Raw genomic sequence first — 23,074 nt, 5'->3', positions numbered from 1 at the left:
AATTCTTAAAAGGCCGGCAACGCACTTGCGACGCTGTTGGCATTGTTCATGGGCGGCGGTATCGCTTGACATAAGATGAGCCTGCTGCCTCCTATTACTAAAACATTATTCAAAAACTCCTTAAAACAATTGAAAATTGCTTTGTTACGGAACAAATTAAACTAACACAGTATTATTAATAATTTCCGAAATGATTAAATATTCCGAATGTAACAACTATAAATTTAGTTTTTTTCCATTAGTTTTGTCTAAATAACTATATGTCTTTCTAGACTGATTTAAATAATTCACCATTAGAATGCTACAGATTATCCACAGCGCACGTGATGACAGATTTTTTATGGATGGTTTTTTCACACCTTGGCTTATCTTATTGCATTTATATTATGTATCCCTAGTTTTTTTAGAGAAAATAGCCAGTCCAGTAGTTTTTGTGTGAAAAACACAAATGTTTCCTCTTTATAATATTAGTGTAGATGTAGTTTTGCACTTCTTACGCTCACTTTGTCTAATTTTTTTTCTCACAGCCTGGAAGAGTTCGCTCGAAAGCGATAAGGCCAGTTACCCTTTTCAGTTAATTATTTTATTTGTACCCTTAACGAAGTGTTAATAAATAAATAAATTTGTACAATGCGACTGACAGTTTACATTAAAAAAGTTATATTTTCCAGCTCAGTATCGCAATTGAAGATGGCTGTTTGAAGGCGTACAATGAGAACTTTGAGCCAGTTATAATTCATCGTCTCGTGGATATTTTAAGGTATATATTTTATTATCTTTATGCGTTTTATTATTTTAATGATAACTAATTGAGTTGAGCAGTAGAAGGAAGTCTGTACTAGTCTATGAGCGTTCTATGTTCTATGTTTTTTTTTGTCATATGTATAATAATAATAAACCGCTTCACTAAACATTGGATTCGCGAATAGCGAAATGTACAATCGACTCCCGGTGGGGACTACGACCTCCACCTGTTATAAAAAAACATGACCTCCATCAAGGGGCGGCAAAGCACCCACTAAAATGAGGCCATGGGTGAGAACTGCCCCTTTTGGTGTTCTGTAGGCTATAAAAAGTGTGAATTATTCATTAAAATACTTCTAGACATTAAAATTGAGAATTGTTAGACTATTGTTACATACAACGCAACGTTACGAAACATGACGTCAACAACAAACGTTTCGTGTCTGCATATTATGACTAATATTATAAATACTTGTTATTAAAGTCCCTTAGTAATAATTATAATGAAAGCCCGTTTAATTTCCAATCATTACGGAAGTAGAAAATACAGATTATATTAAAAAAAATTGTTATCTAGGACAACATATTCCTTAGCTTCCTTCAGTATTGTCGATCGAAACCTCTTCACGGTTAAAGTCCTCTTCCAGCTTTTTCCAAACATTTCTGTCCATAGCTTTTTCCATTCGCTTCCTGCTAGCGCTTCTTATTTCTTCTTTCCTTGGTCCTTTCCGTATAGATGTCTTAAAAGTGACCACCGGGGTCGAAAAAAGTCATTTAGGTAACCATTTTATTTAGTTCTTTACATATATATTTGGATTAATTGGATTATTTGAATATGACATACAATGTTCTTCGAAATTTGGAATCAATATAAATTTAGAGACAGTTTGACGTTTATAAGTGAACAAAAGTTATCTTCATAATTTATATTTGATTTACCAATTCGTCACATATTGCTTAATAATTTTCCTGTTCCTCCAGAGCAAGCCAAGTGCCAGGCCGAGCCGATGAGCTGTTCTACATTCTACTTAATGAGAAGGAGGGTCTTCTGCAGTGCTTCCTCTTCAAGACTGCAACTGTTGCTGAGGTAAGAGATACATTATGTCCAACATATGTTATTAATTATAACTATTTTTGTATATTATTAATATAGTCGCGAGAAAAATGATGAAGTCTGGCCAGTTCTGTGCCAATTATCATGTCTCAGTTGCAAATGAATCCGTAAAAACACGCAGTTAAATTACTAGTTTATGTTCTCATGGAGGTTCTTTCCTTTGAAGGTTAAAATTTAACAATTAAACTGTTATTTTATTTAACCGTTATATTTATTGCCATTAAATCTTCCATAGTTACTGGTAACATTAACGGCATGTTAATTGCCTGAGCTATTAAAGGCCTGTGATATAATTATCGTGATTTGGTGGGCGTGGTCCATTATCATAATCCATCAATGTCTAATTTACGGTATACAAACATGTAAATGGGTCAATGTATGCAAAATGATTAGATATTTTTGATAATATACAAATTAATGCGCACATGCGCTCGGGTTCACTCGGATCCTATAAACCTATCAATTAAACAGACTAAATAATATCGACGTGACACTACATAAAAGTCACCGACATTTATATAGCATTTATTAAATTATGTATTTTATATTAAGAAGATTTCTGTGCTTCTCTATGCTTTTTGAACCTAAGACTACCCAAAATCTAATTCAGTAGTTTTACATCAAATTGACAGATAACAATAGACAAATTTGTTCTGAATAGGTTTTATTCAAATATAAACGCGTAAAGTAAAGACATAGACAAAGATATATAGTTTATGAAAATAAAATATTGCTTGACAAAGTTACGAAGCGAATACGTTAGCGAATATTCCATGTACATTTAGCATATTATATAATTATTATAATACAAATGCGGTATGACCTATAGGGACCTCGAATCGAACCTTGACAGGGAATGAAAATAGACGATTCGCATATGTTTTTCAGTGATTGACCGAAGTCATAACATTACAGTTGGCAAACTGATTTAAAATATTGTTTCAACAAATGTGATTATAAATGGTATTTAAAGGATTTAAGTTTTTTAAATTTGAGTGGATTTTAAAACGGAAACAAAACGCTCACATTTGAGACCGAAAACACCGAACGACGTCGCCGAAGAATCAATTTTCATCATCAAGATATAAAGTTCAAAATGTGTGTCCGGTGTGTGTTGTGAATTTAGATAATATAAGGTAATTGAAAATCAAATATCAGAACGTTGTATTGCAATTGTTCAATTTATACGTACACAAATCGTTTAAAGAATCAATGAAAACAAATTGTGTCGCATTCTTGATTTGTGACGACAAATAGGAGAGATTATATAATCGACTGCTATAGCTAATATAATTTTGTTAACAATATATTGTTTTAACGTTGCTATGAAGTGTTATTTATAAATTAATATAGGCAGGTGTAGTGTTGAGTTAAGCAAAATAATAACATTCTTACGTAACATACACATTTGAGGTGATTTAAAATATTACCTGTCAAAAAACCTATATTATTATTGTATACTCTATAGTTTTTTTTTTGTTTCGGCGCCAAATCGTGACGTTCAACATGTCTGCATCAGTATGGTGTCCCCTTTCGCGCCAATCGCTTGTGTGTTTGTCAGTGTCGCAACTGTCAAATCTGGAATTTTGGGTTGGCGCGCTTTTGATAGTACTCGCGTGTGAAATGGATTTTATTTATTTTCACATATTGAATGCAAATGATATTATGTATTTTTGAGTGAAGTTTGTTATAGTGTTTTAAAGCGAATTTAAGGTATGGAAGCTTTTACGACTTTTATACTTTAAAAAATATACTTATATGCCAATTTTATTAGAATCTAGTAGATACCGGTGGAAGCTATTTTTCTATATGATATTTAACATTTTTGATAGCTCTATGCTACTATGCTAGTAATAAGATTAGAAGTAATAAGAAACATTCAATTACATTATTTTTGGTATGGAGAAATTGTGAATTATGTTAAATTTCATTAATTTATTTGTCAGTTTCGTAACTAACAATTTGCGACTTTATTACTTTTGGGTTGATGTCCGGTGATCACGCATCGGGCAATGTTATATTAGCTGTAATGTCTCAAGTTCGAATCCTAGAATAACAACAGTTAATAGTAAACAATGTCTTGATTCTGTCTTCAAATTAAGATATTAATGTAAACGAAATATGAATATTTCCGGGTGAGTAATGAGTTGTTTTTAAAATGTTTGCCCTTGGATTTGAACTTAGGACTCGCGTTACAAGGGCACAAGGCTAATAGTTATTAACATAATGTTGTTAGTGCATCAGTTCTCCGATTACATACCCGTTATTATATCTGTATAATCGTGACTATGTCTCTTACTAAATAAATATTAATTAATATTCATGTGTGTAAAATTATTTGCTAGTATATCCTTTTTAGTCCTAAGTCAGGCTAGATCGTAATATTAAATTATGTCTTTGTGTTTGTTTACACAATTTATAAAAAAATGTGTGTAAAATTAATTTGTCTATTAATAGTGATTTATTGACCTATTTCGCGTCAGTCAAATAATTTACGCAAATATTAAAAAGTATATGAATCTGTGATAAGCACGGAAAATTGAAAAATATGTTTTTTATAAATTTATACATTGATATTACGTATTTAGTTTTTCTCAATAAAGGCCTCTGTGTCATTTAAAATCTTTTTCGAAGAAAGCTGGGTCTTTGTGAATTAAACTTCATTCTTGGTAATGATAGACCATTATTTTTGAGATAAATATTGAAAGGTGAAAATGGCCGTCCATGAAAAGCGGCGGACATTGACATTTAAGCTCAGTAAATATTTTTCTAAGAATTCTCGTAGAAAAAAATGTGTGAGATTTAACAAATATTCTTGTTCTAGTTGACCTTGTCATTCTAAAATAATTGTCTATGGTGTTAAGTTTATCTCAAAAAATCTACAGCCATTTTGAAATAATTATATCTACATAGTTTTGCGTTGTTTTATTATTATAACTTATTGTTTGACACCATTTTGCATTTTTCTATAAGCAGTGTGTTTTTTTAACGTCTAGAAATGATATTTGACGAGCAGTGTTGGCCTAGTGGCGTGCGACTCACTCCTGAAATCGTAGGTTCGAATCCCGCCTGTCCACCTTTCTATGTGCGCATTTAACATTCATTTGAACGGTGAATCGTGAGGAATAAACCCGAACACTCGATGGCGTTCAAAGTTTCTTTAAAAATCTTGTAAAAGACTACAAATGACAACGCGTATCACACATACTCGTAATGTGACCTCGAACACCCTAACACGCCGAAACTGAAATTTTGTTAGTTTGTTTTGTTTTCCAAACAATGTAACGTTAGTTAGTAATAGATGTGTCGTAAAATGAATATTACCACACATGTGTGTTTCAGTCTTATTATTTTTATAAATTGTCTCTGCTCATAGACAACAATTAATAGTAATGTTTATACTTCGACAAACACTGGCAATAGGGACATTGAATCACTTCGCATTGCCATCAGCCTTCGGTTAGTAGTGCCCATAAGTGACCCTGTGGCAGTGTTACCAGATGGTCTCGGCGACGGGCCATGGCGCGATTCTTTAAAGCGGTGGTCATGTTGGGATTTTTGGGCAATGAAAGGCATTACGCAAAGTATCTGTAATAGAAAATGGATTGACAGGTTCAAGTTTTATTCGGTTATTGATTAAACGAATATACATTTAGTAGGGTTAACCACACGCATCCTATTCTTACGATGTGTTAATACTTGAATTTAGTTCCAAAATCAGGAACGTGATTTATAATAGCAATTTTTTTTTATTTGGCGTCTGTTTGAAATTTCCCCTAGATATTATTTCCCCCTTTTCTGCCCCTAACTCGGTTTAAAAAACCCCCTAAGTCTGTTTAAAATCCCCTAAATGTAGGGGGAAATCCCCTGATCTGGCAACACTGCCCTTAGACACGATGGCCTCCATTGACAAAATAATGCAGGACGTTTTGTCTCGCCACGCCGCCCAAAAGAGGCAACAGCCTCCGATATTATTTTTGTAAGAAAGTGTTGTATCCATTGACTCTGTTTTCACTTAGAGTTTTACCAATATTTTGACATGAGCACAATGGCGACACACGTCAAGAGCATTATGTATATTTTGTTCATTAAACATGTTTCAATGTGTAAATATGAATATTAATTTATTGAGTTATTTGCATACGTTCAAAGATATTTATCACTAGAAACTCAGATTTTGTCAAATATACGGTTGTTACCTGCCTTTTCAGTTTCTAAATCTACTTAAATTCAGTCTTGATATATGTACCTATATTATTTAATTTACAACTACAAATAACCTGCTTCCATATTTTCTTAAAAAGTAACACTTTATTTACATCATAATAACCGCCTGTGCTTAAAAGCATTTGAGATGTGGTGTTATCGTTTCTAACGAAAAGTTCTTTCTAGTTGGAATTTCGATAAAACTTATGCAGAACATTAAATGTACATGTTGCGCCGTGACTGCTACCACCTTCTTCAATGTAAACAGCTTGTGGTAAAAGAAAAAAAAACATGGCAATGCAACGTTTAGGAGTGGACTGGGTATTGTGACTGCGGAAAAGTTGCTGAATCTGTCACAGGACAAGACACGCTTCAGCGTTCAAGAGATTGACGGCCAATCTCCAGTAATGGAGAGGCACTAAAAGAAGAAGAACGAACAAAGAAGAAAGAAAGCAATGGTTGTAACTGGGCGGTCATACTGCTAAAAGCACTTTCTTCCATGCAACCCAGAGATTACAGATTTAAAAAAATGTTTTCGGAGATCTTTTGTTGATGTCCGTAACATTTTAACTTCTCTATAAATTTGTATACCGCCTAGGTTTGACTGCCTGCCATGTCATTAATGCGTAAAACAAGTTCTGGGTTTTTATTATTATCAAAGTTCGAGTGGAAAAGCACCGCACCGTAGGTCGGGTGCTTTTGACGAACGATATGTCCCATTAGGACGTAGGTACACGAGTAACCAAACACAATAATGTGTCCGCGTAATAACGCGGAAGACCCTTATGGTGCTTAAGGGCAGCTTAAAGGTTAACCAGAAACGATACGACAATTAACAAATACTTCGGTTCCTCACGACCTTTAACTACAATTTCCTTACCGACTAATAAAGAGACCGAAATGTGTCAGTTTTGACGAGACTTCATAAAATTAATATCTATTATTATTCTTCAAATGTAACTTTGGTGAACTACACCATTTCTGAGCATTTTAGCATATTGTTAACTTTCCTAACTCCCGTGTCATTACTGCGCGTTTTTATTTTTTGAACAGGGGGCATTCGGTGTTACGTGATACCACCGCCCATGGACACTCTCAATGCCAAAGGTCTCGCGAGTGCGTTGGCTTTTAAGAATTCTAGAAGGACCCTAGGTCCAATTGCTTCGGAAATCAGTCGGCAGCTGGTTCCACATGTGATGCTGCGCGGCAAAGCTGCATTAAAAACGCTTATTTGTGGAACGGCGGATGTCGAAGTGATATGAGGTGGTATTTCGTATTATGCCTCGACTTCCGATGATGAAACGTCTGGTTCATTGATATTTACGTCAAGTAAATTATGCCTATTGTGCTTAACAGCAATCTCAAGTTCGAAGCTATCAACAAGATTTATCATATATATAAAATAAATGACCTGCATCATGAGCACAACTCACACAACTCAGCCGAATCAGGTATTACCTGGTTAAATATATTTAATATTTTTTGCCTTTGTATGAATTATGCATTGAAATATCCATCGTTGGCTATGTCTTTAGTATAATTGTTTTTTTGTTATATATAATTTATGTTAGCTGTACCTGTAGGTAATAATTTTGATTGCGCATTTACGGGCACCGGTCATCTTTATCGTTCCTCGTAAATGACAATATTAAATTTTACTAATGCTTTAAAGACGTGTTAGGCTAATTAAGGTCAGGCACAAGGGCAAGTTCATAAAACTGTTAAATCTTAAAGTTATTTACAAATATTACTTTTATATTTTTTATAATTATTGCCTCGAAACTGTTTGTATGGTTTTATTGTTTCAAATCCCACATATCTGAGTAATTTTAATTTTATTTAGTTTGTCCAATTATATTGTCTTTGGTTAACGTAGCTTTTACACATTGAAAGTAAACTAACTAACTATAATCTTATAATTATTTTACATAATTTTAAATTCAAATTTTTCCGACGTTTCACGGAGACAATTTTTAACTTATATATATATATATAAGTTAAAAATTGTTTTTTTTTCCAATGATTTCAAAGCTATGTTGGTTAGAAAGAATGTAGTTACTTTGAAATGTAGTAAAATTCCAATAGTTGAATTATATCTTAACATATACACTATTTATACTAATAATAGTCTTTTATTTGAGAAGACACTTAAACACATTTGCATTTCTATCTCATTTCAGGTGTTCCCATCCCAATCCTGCCATTCGTGTCTTGCCGTGTTAATTCGGTCTATCCACCTAAGTTGTCTCCCTCTTTTTCGTTTATTGTTCCTTGGGCACCACCCTGTTCCTCTTGCCATGTGCCCTTCTTAATGATGTATTTTTTTATTTTATCTATTGTTTTCTTCCGTATCGTTATATCATCAAAAACTATTTATTATAACCTAAAATATATTGTACCATATAATTTAGCTCCATAAAAAACAAAGCTATTAGTAAAATAGTTTTTCGTTCGTGTCTAATGAATTTTCCCTATGTAGGGCGACTGACGTCATTGTACGCTGTCCCTTTCCAACATACGCTAAAAAGAGATGGAAAACGTGTATTTTTGTCACGCGCTCTTGAATCTAAAAAAATTAGTTCAGGTTATTCACAAAGTATATATTTTGTAGGCAAAGAAAGAGGCAAAGCCCAAGACATTTTGGTTAACTGGCCCAATCTATGAGCTAATGTTATAGGTTCTATCAACAACATACGTTTAATACATATCAAGCCTCGTAATGGCCGCATGGGGCAGACACACTTCTGCTACTTTTCTTTCTGGGTCTCTACCAAACGAGCTTTTGATTTGGACATAGACCTAAATTCCAACCTAGGATTTTACCAGTAGAAGTACTAAATTAGGACTATCATCACGCCCCGACATAAAACAATAATATCAAGTTCTATTGACATCCTTAAATAAATAATTATTTCCTCGAATAATCGAAGTCCTGATCCAAATCCAATTTAGCATGCCTGGGATTTAAAGAGATGAGCAAAATTGGTGCAACAAGCTTTGCAGAATAGTGGAAATTCGTCAAAATTTAAGCTGTGATATCGGCAAGACGAAGTCACACTCGTTATTAGGTTTTTACGTTTGTAACTTTGTTTAATAAGAAATAAAAAATCTTCATTGCCGACCACTTGTCATTGTTCCGATATACACGGCGTACATCAGTTTTAAAGGTTTCATTAAAAATTAAATTAAAATATCAGAATTATGTATTCGATCATTGGCTATATCTTTAGTATAATTGTTTAAAAGAAACAAATAAGCATCACAAAGCGTGATTAATGTACTAGCGTGAGTAAAGTATGAATACATTATAGATTTTTCATACTATGAATTGTGACAGTAAAAGCGACAGCGTTCTAGTTCAAAGCTCGACCAACTACTGACTTTATTTATCCATGTTCTAAGAAGATGCTTTTGGCAATGTTGCCAGGCAGTCTGCCAGTAATTGTGATACGAAACACTTCCGCTTGGAAAATACCTTTGAGTAGTTTTTATAGTGGTAGTTTACCTATATTCGTAATGACGTATTGACGATCACAATCCAAGAAAAACTCTTCCCTTTTCCCTTCGTTATCGGGAATATAGTATCTTAGTAGTTTGTAGGTATTTGTTTTACTCCACTGAACTGTAAAAGATTTATTTCTTAACACTTTATACTTGTATACGTTATAAATAATTTATAACATACCACAGCCATGTTTAATGACAACCCAATAAAAACCTTTTATTTTTTATATCTTGATATATAAAAAAATTATATAATAAAAACCTTCTGAAGGTGAAGACGTCATCCAACGGCTTCTCTGGATTGTGCCTCTTAAATTCATTTGTCCCCTATATATATTTTTACATAAACTAATCTTACATATGCCTTTCAGTCTCGTCTAAAATTTTAGTAGAGGCACGCCGATCCACGTCATAATCACAATACATAATATTTTTCTTTAATATACCCGAAGAAAATAATATTTAAGGTCCTTATATGTTTAAAAGTAAGTTAATTTTCATATGACATGTCATTCTAAAAAAAATAGTTTACGCTGTGTTGACAGGAGACATGAGTATCTCAGTTAAAACGATGCGATTGACATATTTTTTTCTTAAATAAGTGTATACCATTTCTATTTATATTATGTTTAAAGGTTTATCTTTCTTCTAGGATCATGCAACCCGTCCGACCTATCTATGGGTCACACTCAGACACGTCCACAATAAATGTGAAGACGCTGGTAAGGGGACGCTTTCACCCCCTAACCCATAATCTGTTTGGTTTGATTGGCTAACATTTTTAATTCACTAATTTAAATATAACATACTGATTTAAGTCATTATTATATGTTATAGATACAGATTTTTCGAACTTATACCGCAAATTATATGTTTACACGTGCGTGATAAACTTTGTTGTTCTTAGGAATCTAAAAGTACCCAGTAATCTTTTTAACCGACTTCAAAATTCCTGAAGGAGGCTTTCAATTCGACGCGTACGTCTTTAATACCAAGGATCTAAGTTTGTCTATCAATCGAATTCTTTACGTCCTTTCATTTTACATTCTCCAGATGTACAGACTGCATGGTCACAATGTGTTTTTCATACTCGCATTAAAATATATATATAAATATACTAAATTTGTATATATTTATTTACGTATACGTTCGTATGTATTGTCTATAAATAGCTACATAACGTGCATCGCAATTACCATAGAAAAACTATCAATTATCTTGCCCTTGGCTAAAATCGATAAAGCTTGTTTACTTCTATCGTTTTTCGTTTATAAATAAACAAAGACTACTACCAAGAAACAATTACCTTGGTGCTGCAAGTTTTACACCACATTTTCTTAGAACATAAAGAGTTAAGAGAGTTAATAAAAAAATCTATTTTTTTTTTCTCAATACAATAACGATAATAAAACGTGAAATAAACAGAGATTCAGAATACTTTTTTATACCATACATAACATCTATTTTAAAATTATGGAGCCAAACAATCATACCCCAGGTTAACCCTCGTTCTATCTATTGCTCTGGTGATGAATTCTAGATAATAGAAAATGATTACGGAATTCATGTAAGAGGTCAATACAAAAGCTACACCTTTTTTACTGTTGGAAGAGATTGGTTGGAAACTTTACTCTCGGGATTATTCGCGGCGGACAAAATTATATAGATTATAAGTTTGCGATGTTATTGTAGTTCATTGTTTAGGTCGTATTTAGTGATTTTACGTGTGTAGCTGGTCCTAGGTATGGATATAACTATTATTTGAGATGTTTCGTTAACAATGTATATGAGGTTAAAGGCTATTCTAGTGACCTGATTTGTCTGTACACAGCGAACTGTTAATAACTCGTTTAGAGAATTTCAAATCATTGTTACCAAATACAATTTGTTTTAGTTTGTTTTCTAATTATTCATGTCGAATTATTATTAATACTATATATATTGAGAATATTGTTAAAATTTTAAGTAATGACTTTAAGAAATTCAAAACTTACAATACCGTCGATGTAATGTGTTGACCAAAAAGCGTGACAATATAATTCTTGTTTTAAACACTAAAGTAGGGCTACTAAGGTATGTAAAGTTCGTTAGAATTGTCGTGTTGCATTACGTAACTCCAAGTGCAAAGACTCAAGTCATTACTTACGCTAAGTATATGTTATTATTATAATATAATACGTTTAACATACATTTAGGTTTAAAGACAATGTAACTGTAATCTTTATGACAATTGTAACTGAAATACAATTACATAACATAAGTTTTGTTACTTTTATAAGTGTACATTAACTAATCATTTTTCTATCTCTATAGAGCGTATTATTATTATTCAGACGTTGTATCCAGGACACTAAATCGAGTAAATCGAACACAGCGCTATTCTATTGTTACGAGAGGCTGTAGGAAATATTATTTGACATTATTTTTACGTAATTAATTTCCAATTTAAAACAGCGTGCGGCAGTCGTAGGTTTCCCAGATTTGCTCCAATGGAATTTCTTTCTATGTGCGCATTTAACATTAGCTCGAACCGTGAAAGAAAATATAGAGGAAACCGGCTTGCCTTAGACCCAAAAAGACGACGGCGTGTGTCATGCACTGAAGGCTGTGCATTGCCTATTAGATTGACAAATGATTATGAAACAGATACAGGAATCTGAGGCCCAGACCTTGGTTGTTTTTGGGCAATTTACTTCTTTCTATATTGGCCATCGTCGTCATAATTATAGGAAATTATAATGATTTTAGAGCTCTGCTATTGATGTTAAATACCGTATAGCAACACTTATACACAACAATATTACAATTATACTGTCAGCTTGTACCGTATTATGTAAAAATTAACTTAAGGAGTGAAGTTAGTCATTTATATATATTGTCCTACTTTAACTTTTATCAAATATACAATTTTACACGTTTTGTTCATAATTCAATTCACTTGCTGAAATTACATTGATGACATTATAAAACGATACCTATATACATATATATATATATACCTGGTTTCTATGATAATGCACACACCGCATAGTAAACATTAAAAATACATTTACAATTTAAACGAATTGTATGTGTACATTTATCTAATCCGTTCCCCATTTTTTTTGTGTCGTAGACCCCTTCCCATGTTTCTCCGTGTTGGGTAGACCACCTACTTACCTGATATTGATTTCCTGTAAATTTCTAACTGTAGTGAAGTTCAGTGTTAAAAACTTAAAGTAAAAACACATGTTAATTTATACATTTATTAATTAAATTTAAATTAAAATTACTCAAAATAAAAATTTTGTATCTGTTATTTAAAATATACGTAACATTAAATAAACATAAAATAAACTATAAATAAAATAACATAAGCAAAATGTATTGCGACCACAAAGCGAATACCAACATCCTACAACTTGCACAATTCTTTAAACATATATAATATTTTTTTACTTCATAAGTACTTATATAAATAATGTATATGTTTTGATATTATGGGATAGTATGATGTATGTAAATAGGTACTATCAGTGTATGTGTTGAGATCCACTATTGTGGATCCCCATTTTCATTTCATGGGCCCCCAAATTTTTTTTCGCTGACGTAGACCCCTTGCAGTTTGTCTTAGACCCCTAGGGGTCGATATTTGACACTTTGTGAATCACTGATCTAATCGGATATAAGCGCGCACATTTTAAAGGCTGTTATAACTGTAATAAAACCTTCATGTCCGATAAAAATAATCCAGGATTTGATACCAGGCGACGGTAGAATCCGTCTGTGAATAGGACAAAACCCTGTTTAGACAAAATAAATGTTTTCTCAAAGACCTTGCATTACATCGGTTTCAATTAACTCAATCTGTTTGTTTTCATTTGAATTGGCTGTGCTTGATGATACAATATTTTGATTACAATATTGAAATATCGAATTACTCATAGTAATATTAATGACATTCGTTTCTCTTGTTATGATTTCAATACAGAGCTCTATTGTTCGGATACTATTATAAAATACCAGTCGTAGTCGTTACAAGTCGTAGACTTAATATGAAATGTCTATCCTATATCTGTGGTAATTTGGTTAAAATTGTTCTTAAAATAATTGACAAATTATGGACTTGAAATAGTTCTAAAAACCGAGTACGAAAACCTTATATCTGATATCTAGATTCAGATCTAGATGCCACAGATATCTCATCTCATTTATTTATTGATAATTCATACTTAAGTATCAGAAATGCATTTCTCATGATGTTTAGTATGTTTGGTTCTTTTTTATTAACACTTCGTTACACTACAGTAAATAAAAAATGGAACATAATTAAATCGAAAGGAGGGCAACTGGTGGCCTTGTCGCTTTCGAGCGATCTCTTCCAGGCAACCACTGTGAGTAAAGAAAAAATAAAATAAAGAAAAATGTATTTAATTTTTGTGTAGAAATTGTTTTCTGGTAAGCAATTGCATATATTCCTAATTGTAGTAAAACTTTTCCGATATTTATAAAACATGTAATGTTCTATTATAAATTTTTTGCTATTTTCTGATTATAAAGACACCATGATACGGTTAGGGTATTTAGTTAATTAGGGAAGTGATGATTGCCATGCATGATATAATGTGCATATTTTTAATAAAATTCAGTTTTGTACAGAAATATATACAGTACTAGAGTCCCGCAGCGCCATCTGCCGGGCGTATTTGTCAATCGGAACCATCCACGGCACCACCCAAACGCATACAAAAAATTCATTCAAAACGGTCCAACCGTTTAAGAGAACTTCAATGACATACCCACGTACAGTAGAATTATATATATATGTATATATATATATATATATATATATATATGTAAGCTATCATATCTTTTTAAGTTAGATCAAACTGCACACGGTGTGCAAATTTGATTGAAATCGGTATAGTTGTTACTTTTACAAATTAAAATTATGTAACATAACTGATAGACGAACTCTTTTGCATCGATTAACTATTACACGAACTATTTAGCTTATAACATCTTAGAATTTATAACAGGATATTTATAAATTTAAAAAGTTAAAATAGTTTATTGGTTCATAATTTAAAAAATGCCATAAGTAACACGACATCAGATACAAACAGCTTAATATTTTATATAGATATACAAAAATAATGAAGTTATAAAAAATCTCACATAGAAAATTTCACACTAGACGAACTATTGTGTATCGGGGCTCGTATACCGTATTATATATACGGTATTAAGTTTGATTAATTTAATTTAGGGTCGATGTAATATAATTAATATTTGTTAGCGGCAAAGAGTAAGATAAACATTCCATTGTATGGTAAAATCCTTAATTTTTAATAACGCCTTAATTTTCATAACATAATTAGGGTCCGTAGATTAATAAAAAGATCGAATAAACAAAATGTTTGAGTGGTTTTAAGTTAGTAACACTAAAACATATTAAATAATATTATAACAAACCTTGAATGACGTTAATTGATGATGTCAAATATTAATTGATTTCACTAGACTTTTGAGTTGTTTATTTAAAGGTCAACGACAGGAAAATTGTTGTTTATTTACTTGTTTAATAACCAAAGTTTATAGTAAAAAACGATAAGAGCAAATGATCAACACATTGACGTAATGTACACGTGTGCTTACTTTAATAAAATTGTTTACTGTATAAGATAAACTTACGTTATAACTTTAAACTCAAAATAGCTTTATTCATATAGGTATAAAAGTACACTTATAAACGTCAAAAAGAAGTTAAGTTAATTGTAAATTTACATTTACTACCAGTTCGCAAGTCAAGGGCGTAGAGCGGGTTAGAAGAACTGGCAAGAAACTTTCCGCCACTCTTTTTAATCGCCAAGTTTCAAGTCATACAAATTGTTTGAACCAAAGCAAATCAAGGGCTTTGATTTTATTTAGGGATAATTTCGCGAGTTTGTGTTTGTGTGTGTTTTGTGTTGTTAGTTTGAGAATTTTGGGAGTTTGTTGTAAAAATGAATACAAGTTCCATATAAGGAGTGGTTTATCTTCTGGAACCTGGTTGGTCGTACACTTAAATTAGTTCTGTTTCAAGTATTATACTGATGAATGTCACCATTTGTTTTAAATTCCAGGTGACAGACCTCTTCAACCAGATGCGTGATCCGTCATCAACCGCTTCGACCCCCAAGGGTTCGACAGGATCTTTGAACATCACGAGGAATGTCGGGTTTCAACAGCAGAATGGTACTGAACATTTACCCTGGGCCAGTCCAGCCATATCTTTACCGGGGAACTGCAATTCTAATTTGTAAGTGATCGTTTTGCATATAAAAATTACAAAATTCGTTTAACCTATTATAATTATTGTTCGTTTCCCTTAATTTCGAAATCAAACATGTTCCCGACTTGATGGTTCATACCTTAGAAGTAGTAAATGCAAAATCTCAAATCAAAAAGATCCAAATAGGTTCAGACAACAGTTGAATAATGGAGATTCTCTTTTTATAAATTTAAGAATCAATTACTGTTTCTACATATCGTTTTGATAATTAATTAATGTACATAACAATGTTTCCTGTACAACTGTTAGTATAAGCGATAAACACTAAAATTATTCACCTTAGTTGGACTTAATTGGACGAGTGCCAACATCAAAATAGATTGAGCGTTTCAAGAGCATTAACTAACAGAAACAAAGAGACCATCTATAGTGTAGAGTATACACAAGATAGTTAATATAATTAAATTCAACTATTGAATTGATTTATAAACATCATCTATCAGCCAGTGGTATTATAACAATAATAAAATTAAGTAAATATATTTTTTTATACTACGACATGAAACACTACGATCTAGCGTAACTTAAGAATATTAAGTAATTTAAGTCTTACCGATTTTTTTAAAGATATTAAACATAACAGTACGAGCCAAGGCGGTATATTTTGATCACACAGGCTTTTTAGTTCTATACAGCCAGATGGCTGTATAGAACTAAAAAGCCTGACGTTACACAGTAATTAGCATTTCATTATTTCGATTATTTTCTATTGTTGTACGCGAGTGTTTAATATAGAGTAAGAATAAAATCCTCTATTATATCCTATATTATTTAAAGGACCCGAAAGGCCCAGGAACAGTAAGAAAGTGTCCAATAACACTACTTTCAGTCTCTATTAAGGGATACTCTAGATGTAGACAGTAGATTTAAATTAACATAATAATACTTTATCTAATAAAGCTAATATTTTCAGAGCAAGCGAAACGCCAGCTTTAGTTAGAAGTGTCAGCAACGCATCGGCGTTGACGTCGCTTTGCGCTGGTCTGTCCCCTTCTGAATCACATTTCTTTGAGGTGAGCATAATTTAAAATATTTAATTTTTTTTTTAATTTTTAATTTTTAAAGCTTAAAGAAGTCATTACTATTCGATTTGTCAATGTGAAAGTGTTTAACGCAAACTAAAGCATAACTTATGATTGTGGTTAAAATAAAAGAATAGATTTCTGCATAACATACGCAGACGTACTAAATAGTTTTTGATTAATTGGCAAAATTATTCACAACTAATTACTAACAATAATTTGTTATAATTATTTATTTATCAATTTTTAATAATTATTATTACTATGTAAATGAAGTATATTGTAAATACTGTGTATTTGGTTGTTTAAAATAAATTCTCTAGCTATTACTAACCATATAAATGGTCGTAAAATGTTAATTTATGTCAAAATAACACGTAAAATTGTGTGCTTGTTTTTTGAACAATAGATGGCAAACGGGTAGGCGGCTCATCTGATTTTAAGTGATACTGCCGCCCATAGACACTCACGTCGCAAGCGCGTTGCCAACCTTTTAAGAATTTGTACGCTATTTTTTTAAGGACCCTGAGCCGAATTATGTTCAAAAATGTTAGTAAAGATAATAAATTCATAAATATTATGAAACGTCGAAATATACGTGTTAAAAATTTCAGGTTTTATACATTGGTAAGGTACGAATATCTCAACGAAAAGTGCCAGAATCGTTAATTGATGATGCTTTACACAAATTCGCTCAACATGAAGCCGAAAAGACGCGGTTACAACGACGACATAGTCTCTTATCTTCCACAGGGGTAAGATTTGTTTCAATTTTCAGCTAAATTTAATTTATAATATTAAATGTTAATATAGATCTTAAACTGAACACATTGAGAGAAAATACACGAAATTTTTTCAGTAACAGTAATTTAACAAATAAATAATATTACTACCCCAATTACATTTTAAAGTAAAGTCGTTTAAATGCATAACAGACTAGTTCTGTGCTTATTACATTGGCTTAATATTTATAATACAGAATATAACCCAGAACCTCCCTTATACATGCAATTGATAATTTCAGACGACGATTAGTAATAATTCCATAGAAAGTCTCCAAGACACCACAAACTCGCACGAAAATTTCCAAAAAAATCTAATACCAAGTACAACACCGCTAGAACCAGATAAAACTACAGCTTGGAAGAGCGCCGAAAACCTAAAACAACCGGAAATATTGGTTGATAGAGAATTCGATGCATTTACAAAAGAAAGAATTGAGAAGAATGCTAAAATTGAGCACAGCATTATCAATAACTTGGGCACGGTTAAAGAGGATGACGAAATTAACACGAATCCATTTAAAGAAGTAAAAAGAGTTAAAACAGTTACATTAGATCCTCTGGTTCGGATATCTGATGAAGAAAAGGGTGATGAGGAAGGTGATAAAGAAAGTAAAGAAGTAGCCGATAATGAAAGAGATGTAAATGAAATCAATTTCACTGCATTAATGAGAAATAATGAAACAATGCCAGAAAACAAGCGATTTCTCAGAGATCGTTCAGCGTCGATTGGAACTTTGAATTTGAAAACGCCGCTTGCGCATCTCATCGGCGAACAAAATAGGACTATGCTATTCCAGGTAAGATCTTAGTTTATTTTTTATTTGAATTAGTGTATTAATGTCCTATAACCCCTAGATGGGGCACAGGCCCTTCTCGCTTCAAGTCTTTCTGGCTCCCTTTACCTCATGAGCGACTGTACGCCAAGTTGCCTAGGACGGCCACGCTTCCGCGTTTCTTTTGGGTCTTTTACATGATTGTTTATAATCGCCGCTTAGAAGCCCTGTAATAACTAATTACTCATATTTTTTTTTCAAATTACTCTCCTTGACCACATTAGACTTCGGAAAAAGAAAATGTTTTAAATTCCATCTAGTAAACACAATTAAACAACTTTTCTTGTGATATTTTTTGTTCACTATTTTTCTTAAATATTAATCAATACCATTGATCTGTTTTATATTTTTATATGTTTGTTAAATACTAAAAGAACTTGGTTACTACTACAATAAATTATTGATAGAAAAAAAAGAAAACCTGAAAAATATGTTGATTTATTTGGGAAAAATTGGGGCCAATTCTATTCCTTTGTTATCCCTGAGCACAATACTACTTATTTGCATTTCACACGGGCATACCTACCTTTATAAAAATATTAAGTATATTGTACCAAAATAAATATAAATACAATTTACTTTAAGATGCGGCCCCTGTCCGGGCTTCCTCCAACTATTCCACATTATTTTATATTTTGCATGGCCATCAACTTTTGGTATTGATATGATTGGTCTTTCAATCTCGTCAGCCCTTGCATCTTTGTCCTTTTAGGCCAGTCCATTCGGTTTGCCGTTTTTCACCATCTGCTCTTCAATATTGTGAAGGTCACCGTGACCACGCACGCTGAAAAGCACTCGAAACGTCGGGAAAAAAATTAATATTTAGAATTATGTAAATAATTATAAGTTTTTAATAATAATACATAGCTTCAATCCGTTCAACAAGTGTTTTTCTTGATAATAATCAAGGTTGTTAAACTTGGTTTGACTCACGTTTTTATAGGTGGGACGTTCAGAGCTTCGGCTCATAAGCCCGGACCGAAAGCAAATCCTCCTCCATCGCGGCTTCAAGGACGTGGCCAGCTGCGTCCTCGGCAGAGCGAGGAAGGAGCACTTTGGCTTCGTCTGCCGAGAGACCAACGACACCTACGCCTGCTACGTCTTCAAGTGCGAGAGCGACGATATCGCCAGTGAGGTCGTTAGTGGTGAGTTAAGCTTAGGGTAGTCATAAATCAGTTTTTTTCTAATTGCTGTTTTGCTTTTCATTAAATTTTGTTAAGTTGTGTACTATAATAATCTAATTTTTTAGCTAAAGAACATATACATATGGTAAAAATACTTATTTATTTTTACTTGAATAGAATTTTTTTAAATGAAATGTTTCAGCAATCAAACAAGCATTCGTCGCACACGCCGAGCTATTGAAGAAATCGCGAGATAAATCCCCAAATATGACATGTGAACATTGTCCCATGCTCTGGTACCACAGGCTGTGTCATGATGTCGAAGGTGAGTTTCATAGTGAGGTAAAAAGAGAATTGTGATCTTAACAAAAATTTGATTATTATTATCTATGACTTGTCTGTAGGACCTTCGGCTTTGTTGCTTCTATGAGGAGGTTTTATGTTCGATTTCCGATGAAACAATACAGGAACACAGAGGGCTAGGATTACTAATTTGGAAAAGAATCAAACGGGAACATCTTTCAATTTTATAAAAATCTTTCCTTTCAAACTAAAACTAGTGATTTACAGAAGAATAGAACCAAGACTTCTAGTTCCCACTCATTTCAGTAATTTCTTACCTAATAAAAAATATTTTAGGTATGAATGAGAAGAAAACACACGCGTTCCTCCTCAGGCGAATGGAAACCTTGCCCGAAGATGAACAGGAACTCGTCATCACGAAGTACCAGGGCGGGACCAATCATATGTTTGAGGTGATCTTTTCATGTGTGAATCGTGAAAATAATATATAATATTAAATGGAGTTTCTAAATTTTGACGAATATGTATTTATTTATCTATAAGAAGGAGTCGAACCTAAAAGTTCCAAATTAATAATGATCTATCTTTATTTCTTTTCTTACAATAAAGTTCACAAAGTGCGACCTTACATAAATTACAATCTAGCCTATACAACAACTATATATACACACACATATATATATATATTTATATATATATATACTATAAAAGTGAATCCATATTTCCCTTGGTTACGTGTGAACGGCTCGATCGATTTCGCTAGTACTTTTTTGTTGTGTTTGTGTCAGGAGAAGGTTCTTAAGAAAATTTCGCGGAAAATTACAAAATTTAAGAATACTTTTGTTACGAAAGCAAATTTCTTTTTCAGTGCATAGCGCCTTTTTAATTTAAACTTTATTCATAATGGCGTTTGACATAACATTGACATAATGCGTGCTGCAAATATCGCCAAAGAGGATGTAAGAAAAATTTATATCGTTTAAAACAAATGCTTCGATCGGAGTTATTATATTGATAAAAAACATCAAATAATTACAGTCGCTAATTGTTTTTGTGGCCAGTTATATGTCGCCTGTTCCCGTGTCGTAATACCAATAAAAATAGTATATACGCGCCAGAAAAACCAAAAAAGAATGTTGTATCATAAAGCATTTTTAGTTAATTATACCTGTACGGTTCCTGGGTCAACGGGATGCTTCAAATAATAGAGATTTATTGATTTACTCTATATTTACCATTCGCGTGTTACAAAAGAATATGAGCGAAATAATGACGTGCTAATTGCTATGTATAGAATGAATACAATTTAACAGTCAAAGAGTGCCTGCGTCTGGCTCTGCTCTCGGGGTGTAACTCCCATGATTTAGTTAATCGCTATGAAACGAATGTAGAAGAGAGTGCCTGCGTCTGGCTCTGCTCTCGGGGTGTAACTCGCATGATTTAGTTAATCGCTATGAAACGAATGTAGAAGAGAGTGCCTGCGTCTGACTCTGCTCTCGGGGTGTAACTCCCATGATTTAGTTAATCGCTATGAAACGAATGTAGAAGAGAGTGCCTGCGTCTGGCTCTGCTCTCGGGGTGTAACTCCCATGATTTAGTTAATCGCTATGAAACGAATGTAGAAGAGAGTGCCTGCGTCTGACTCTGCTCTCGGGGTGTAACTCCCATGATTTAGTTAATCGCTATGAAACGAATGTAGAAGAGAGTGCCTGCGTCTGGCTCTGCTCTCGGGGTGTAACTCCCATGATTTAGTTAATCGCTATGAAACGAATGTAGAAGAGAGTGCCTGCGTCTGGCTCTGCTCTCGGGGTGTAACTCCCATGATTTAGTTAATCGCTATGAAACGAATGTAGAAGAGAGTGCCTGCGTCTGGCTCTGCTCTCGGGGTGTAACTCCCATGATTTAGTTAATCGCTATGAAACGAATGTAGAAGAGAGTGCCTGCGTCTGGCTCTGCTCTCGGGGTGTAACTCCCATGATTTGGGAAATCGTCACGCTTATAAGTGATCGAAATGTACATACATGGCACGTACAAACATAGGAATTTGTCATGCTGCTGTCATGATGCTGGATCATCACGGTTATAAACTAAGAAAGCCTGAGTGAGCAAAATGTACAGCCTTGGCTCGTACAATACCAATTCGAAATCAATATTCACAGTTAAGACAGGACAACGTCTGTCGTGTCCGCTAGTGACTAATAAGTAATATTATGTTAACTTAATTTTCTACTGTAACGTTAATGAATAGTCTCAGTGTTCTATAATGTTTTGACACTATGTTCGTGTGTCTGACATACTTATATGCACTACACTAGGTTGATTAACTGAAAAGGTTTAGTTACGTTTCGCCGTATTTAAGGATTGTATATTAAGGTCCTTGGGGATACTTTCATTTTTAATATAACACGGTGCATTGTCAATGTCCCGAAGAACTTGGTTCTGAAACCGTTGTATTATTTCTGAATTGCTCGTCGCTGTACAACCTCAAAGTTGAATGCCATTACAAAATATATATATGTCGCAGATTCAACGCGATTAATAATTGCAAAATTGGTGTTACTACCGTCGTCCGACATTATAACACAGTCAGTGCGCACGTCCGGCGCAGGCGACGTTCGAAACTCAAGTGACTAAAGAATTCACTTACTGCCACGAAACAGTCGCGCCACTGACGTTTAGTAGATCACACAGACTAGGCATTGTCAATTGTCAACGTTGACAGTCTACCTTACCTCACCACACCGCATTCTACGACTAACTTCAGAGTGGCGGGAATTTTAAAATATTCATTCTCCGACATATATATATTTTACACAGTACTGTATTTCCAGGTGAACGAACACAATGCCTTCCTAATGATGTTACTACGAGCACACTGTGAGGCCAAACAGCAAAGACACGTCCATGACACAGCGGAAAATAGGTATTACGATTGTTTAATACTTTAAGAATTTGACTATGGTCGTAATGAATTATTGCCGAAATCAAAACTAGTATTAATTCAAGTAGTTTATGAGATTAGCGCGTACAAACAAACTGTTGAAGTATGTTTAGTCGAATTATTTATTGAAGTGAAACTTCTTTATCCTTGAAAAAAATATATCGTCATATTTTGCGGTTACGAGT

At 33.2% G+C, this 23,074-nt stretch overlaps 1 protein-coding gene across 5 annotated transcripts in view; it reads left to right on the top strand.

Moving 5' to 3' along the window:
- LOC123716976 (TBC1 domain family member 4) overlaps positions 1-23,074 on the top strand; it is a 40,820-nt gene that overhangs the window by 2,032 nt on the left and 15,714 nt on the right. Inside the window, exons 3-12 of one of the 5 annotated variants that reach the window (XM_045672721.1) lie at positions 672-760; positions 1,726-1,831; positions 15,673-15,848; positions 16,810-16,894; positions 17,518-17,658; positions 17,928-18,485; positions 19,465-19,666; positions 19,848-19,970; positions 20,285-20,400; positions 22,780-22,871. In XM_045672721.1, the coding sequence (XP_045528677.1) occupies positions 672-760; positions 1,726-1,831; positions 15,673-15,848; positions 16,810-16,894; positions 17,518-17,658; positions 17,928-18,485; positions 19,465-19,666; positions 19,848-19,970; positions 20,285-20,400; positions 22,780-22,871 (1,688 nt within the window). Of the gene's footprint in view, positions 1-671; positions 761-1,725; positions 1,832-2,740; positions 3,572-10,220; positions 10,291-15,672; positions 15,849-16,794; positions 16,895-17,517; positions 17,659-17,927; positions 18,486-19,464; positions 19,667-19,847; positions 19,971-20,284; positions 20,401-22,779; positions 22,872-23,074 lie in introns of those variants that run through there. The other 4 variants (XM_045672720.1, XM_045672722.1, XM_045672723.1 and 1 more) reach the window with 4 other exon arrangements.

This window comes from Pieris brassicae, chromosome 12, assembly GCF_905147105.1.
Source record: "Pieris brassicae chromosome 12, ilPieBrab1.1, whole genome shotgun sequence".
NCBI lineage: Eukaryota > Metazoa > Arthropoda > Insecta > Lepidoptera > Pieridae > Pieris > Pieris brassicae.
The sequence above is the reverse complement of the archived record's forward strand: the minus strand, read 5'-3'. Positions and strand labels throughout refer to the sequence as shown.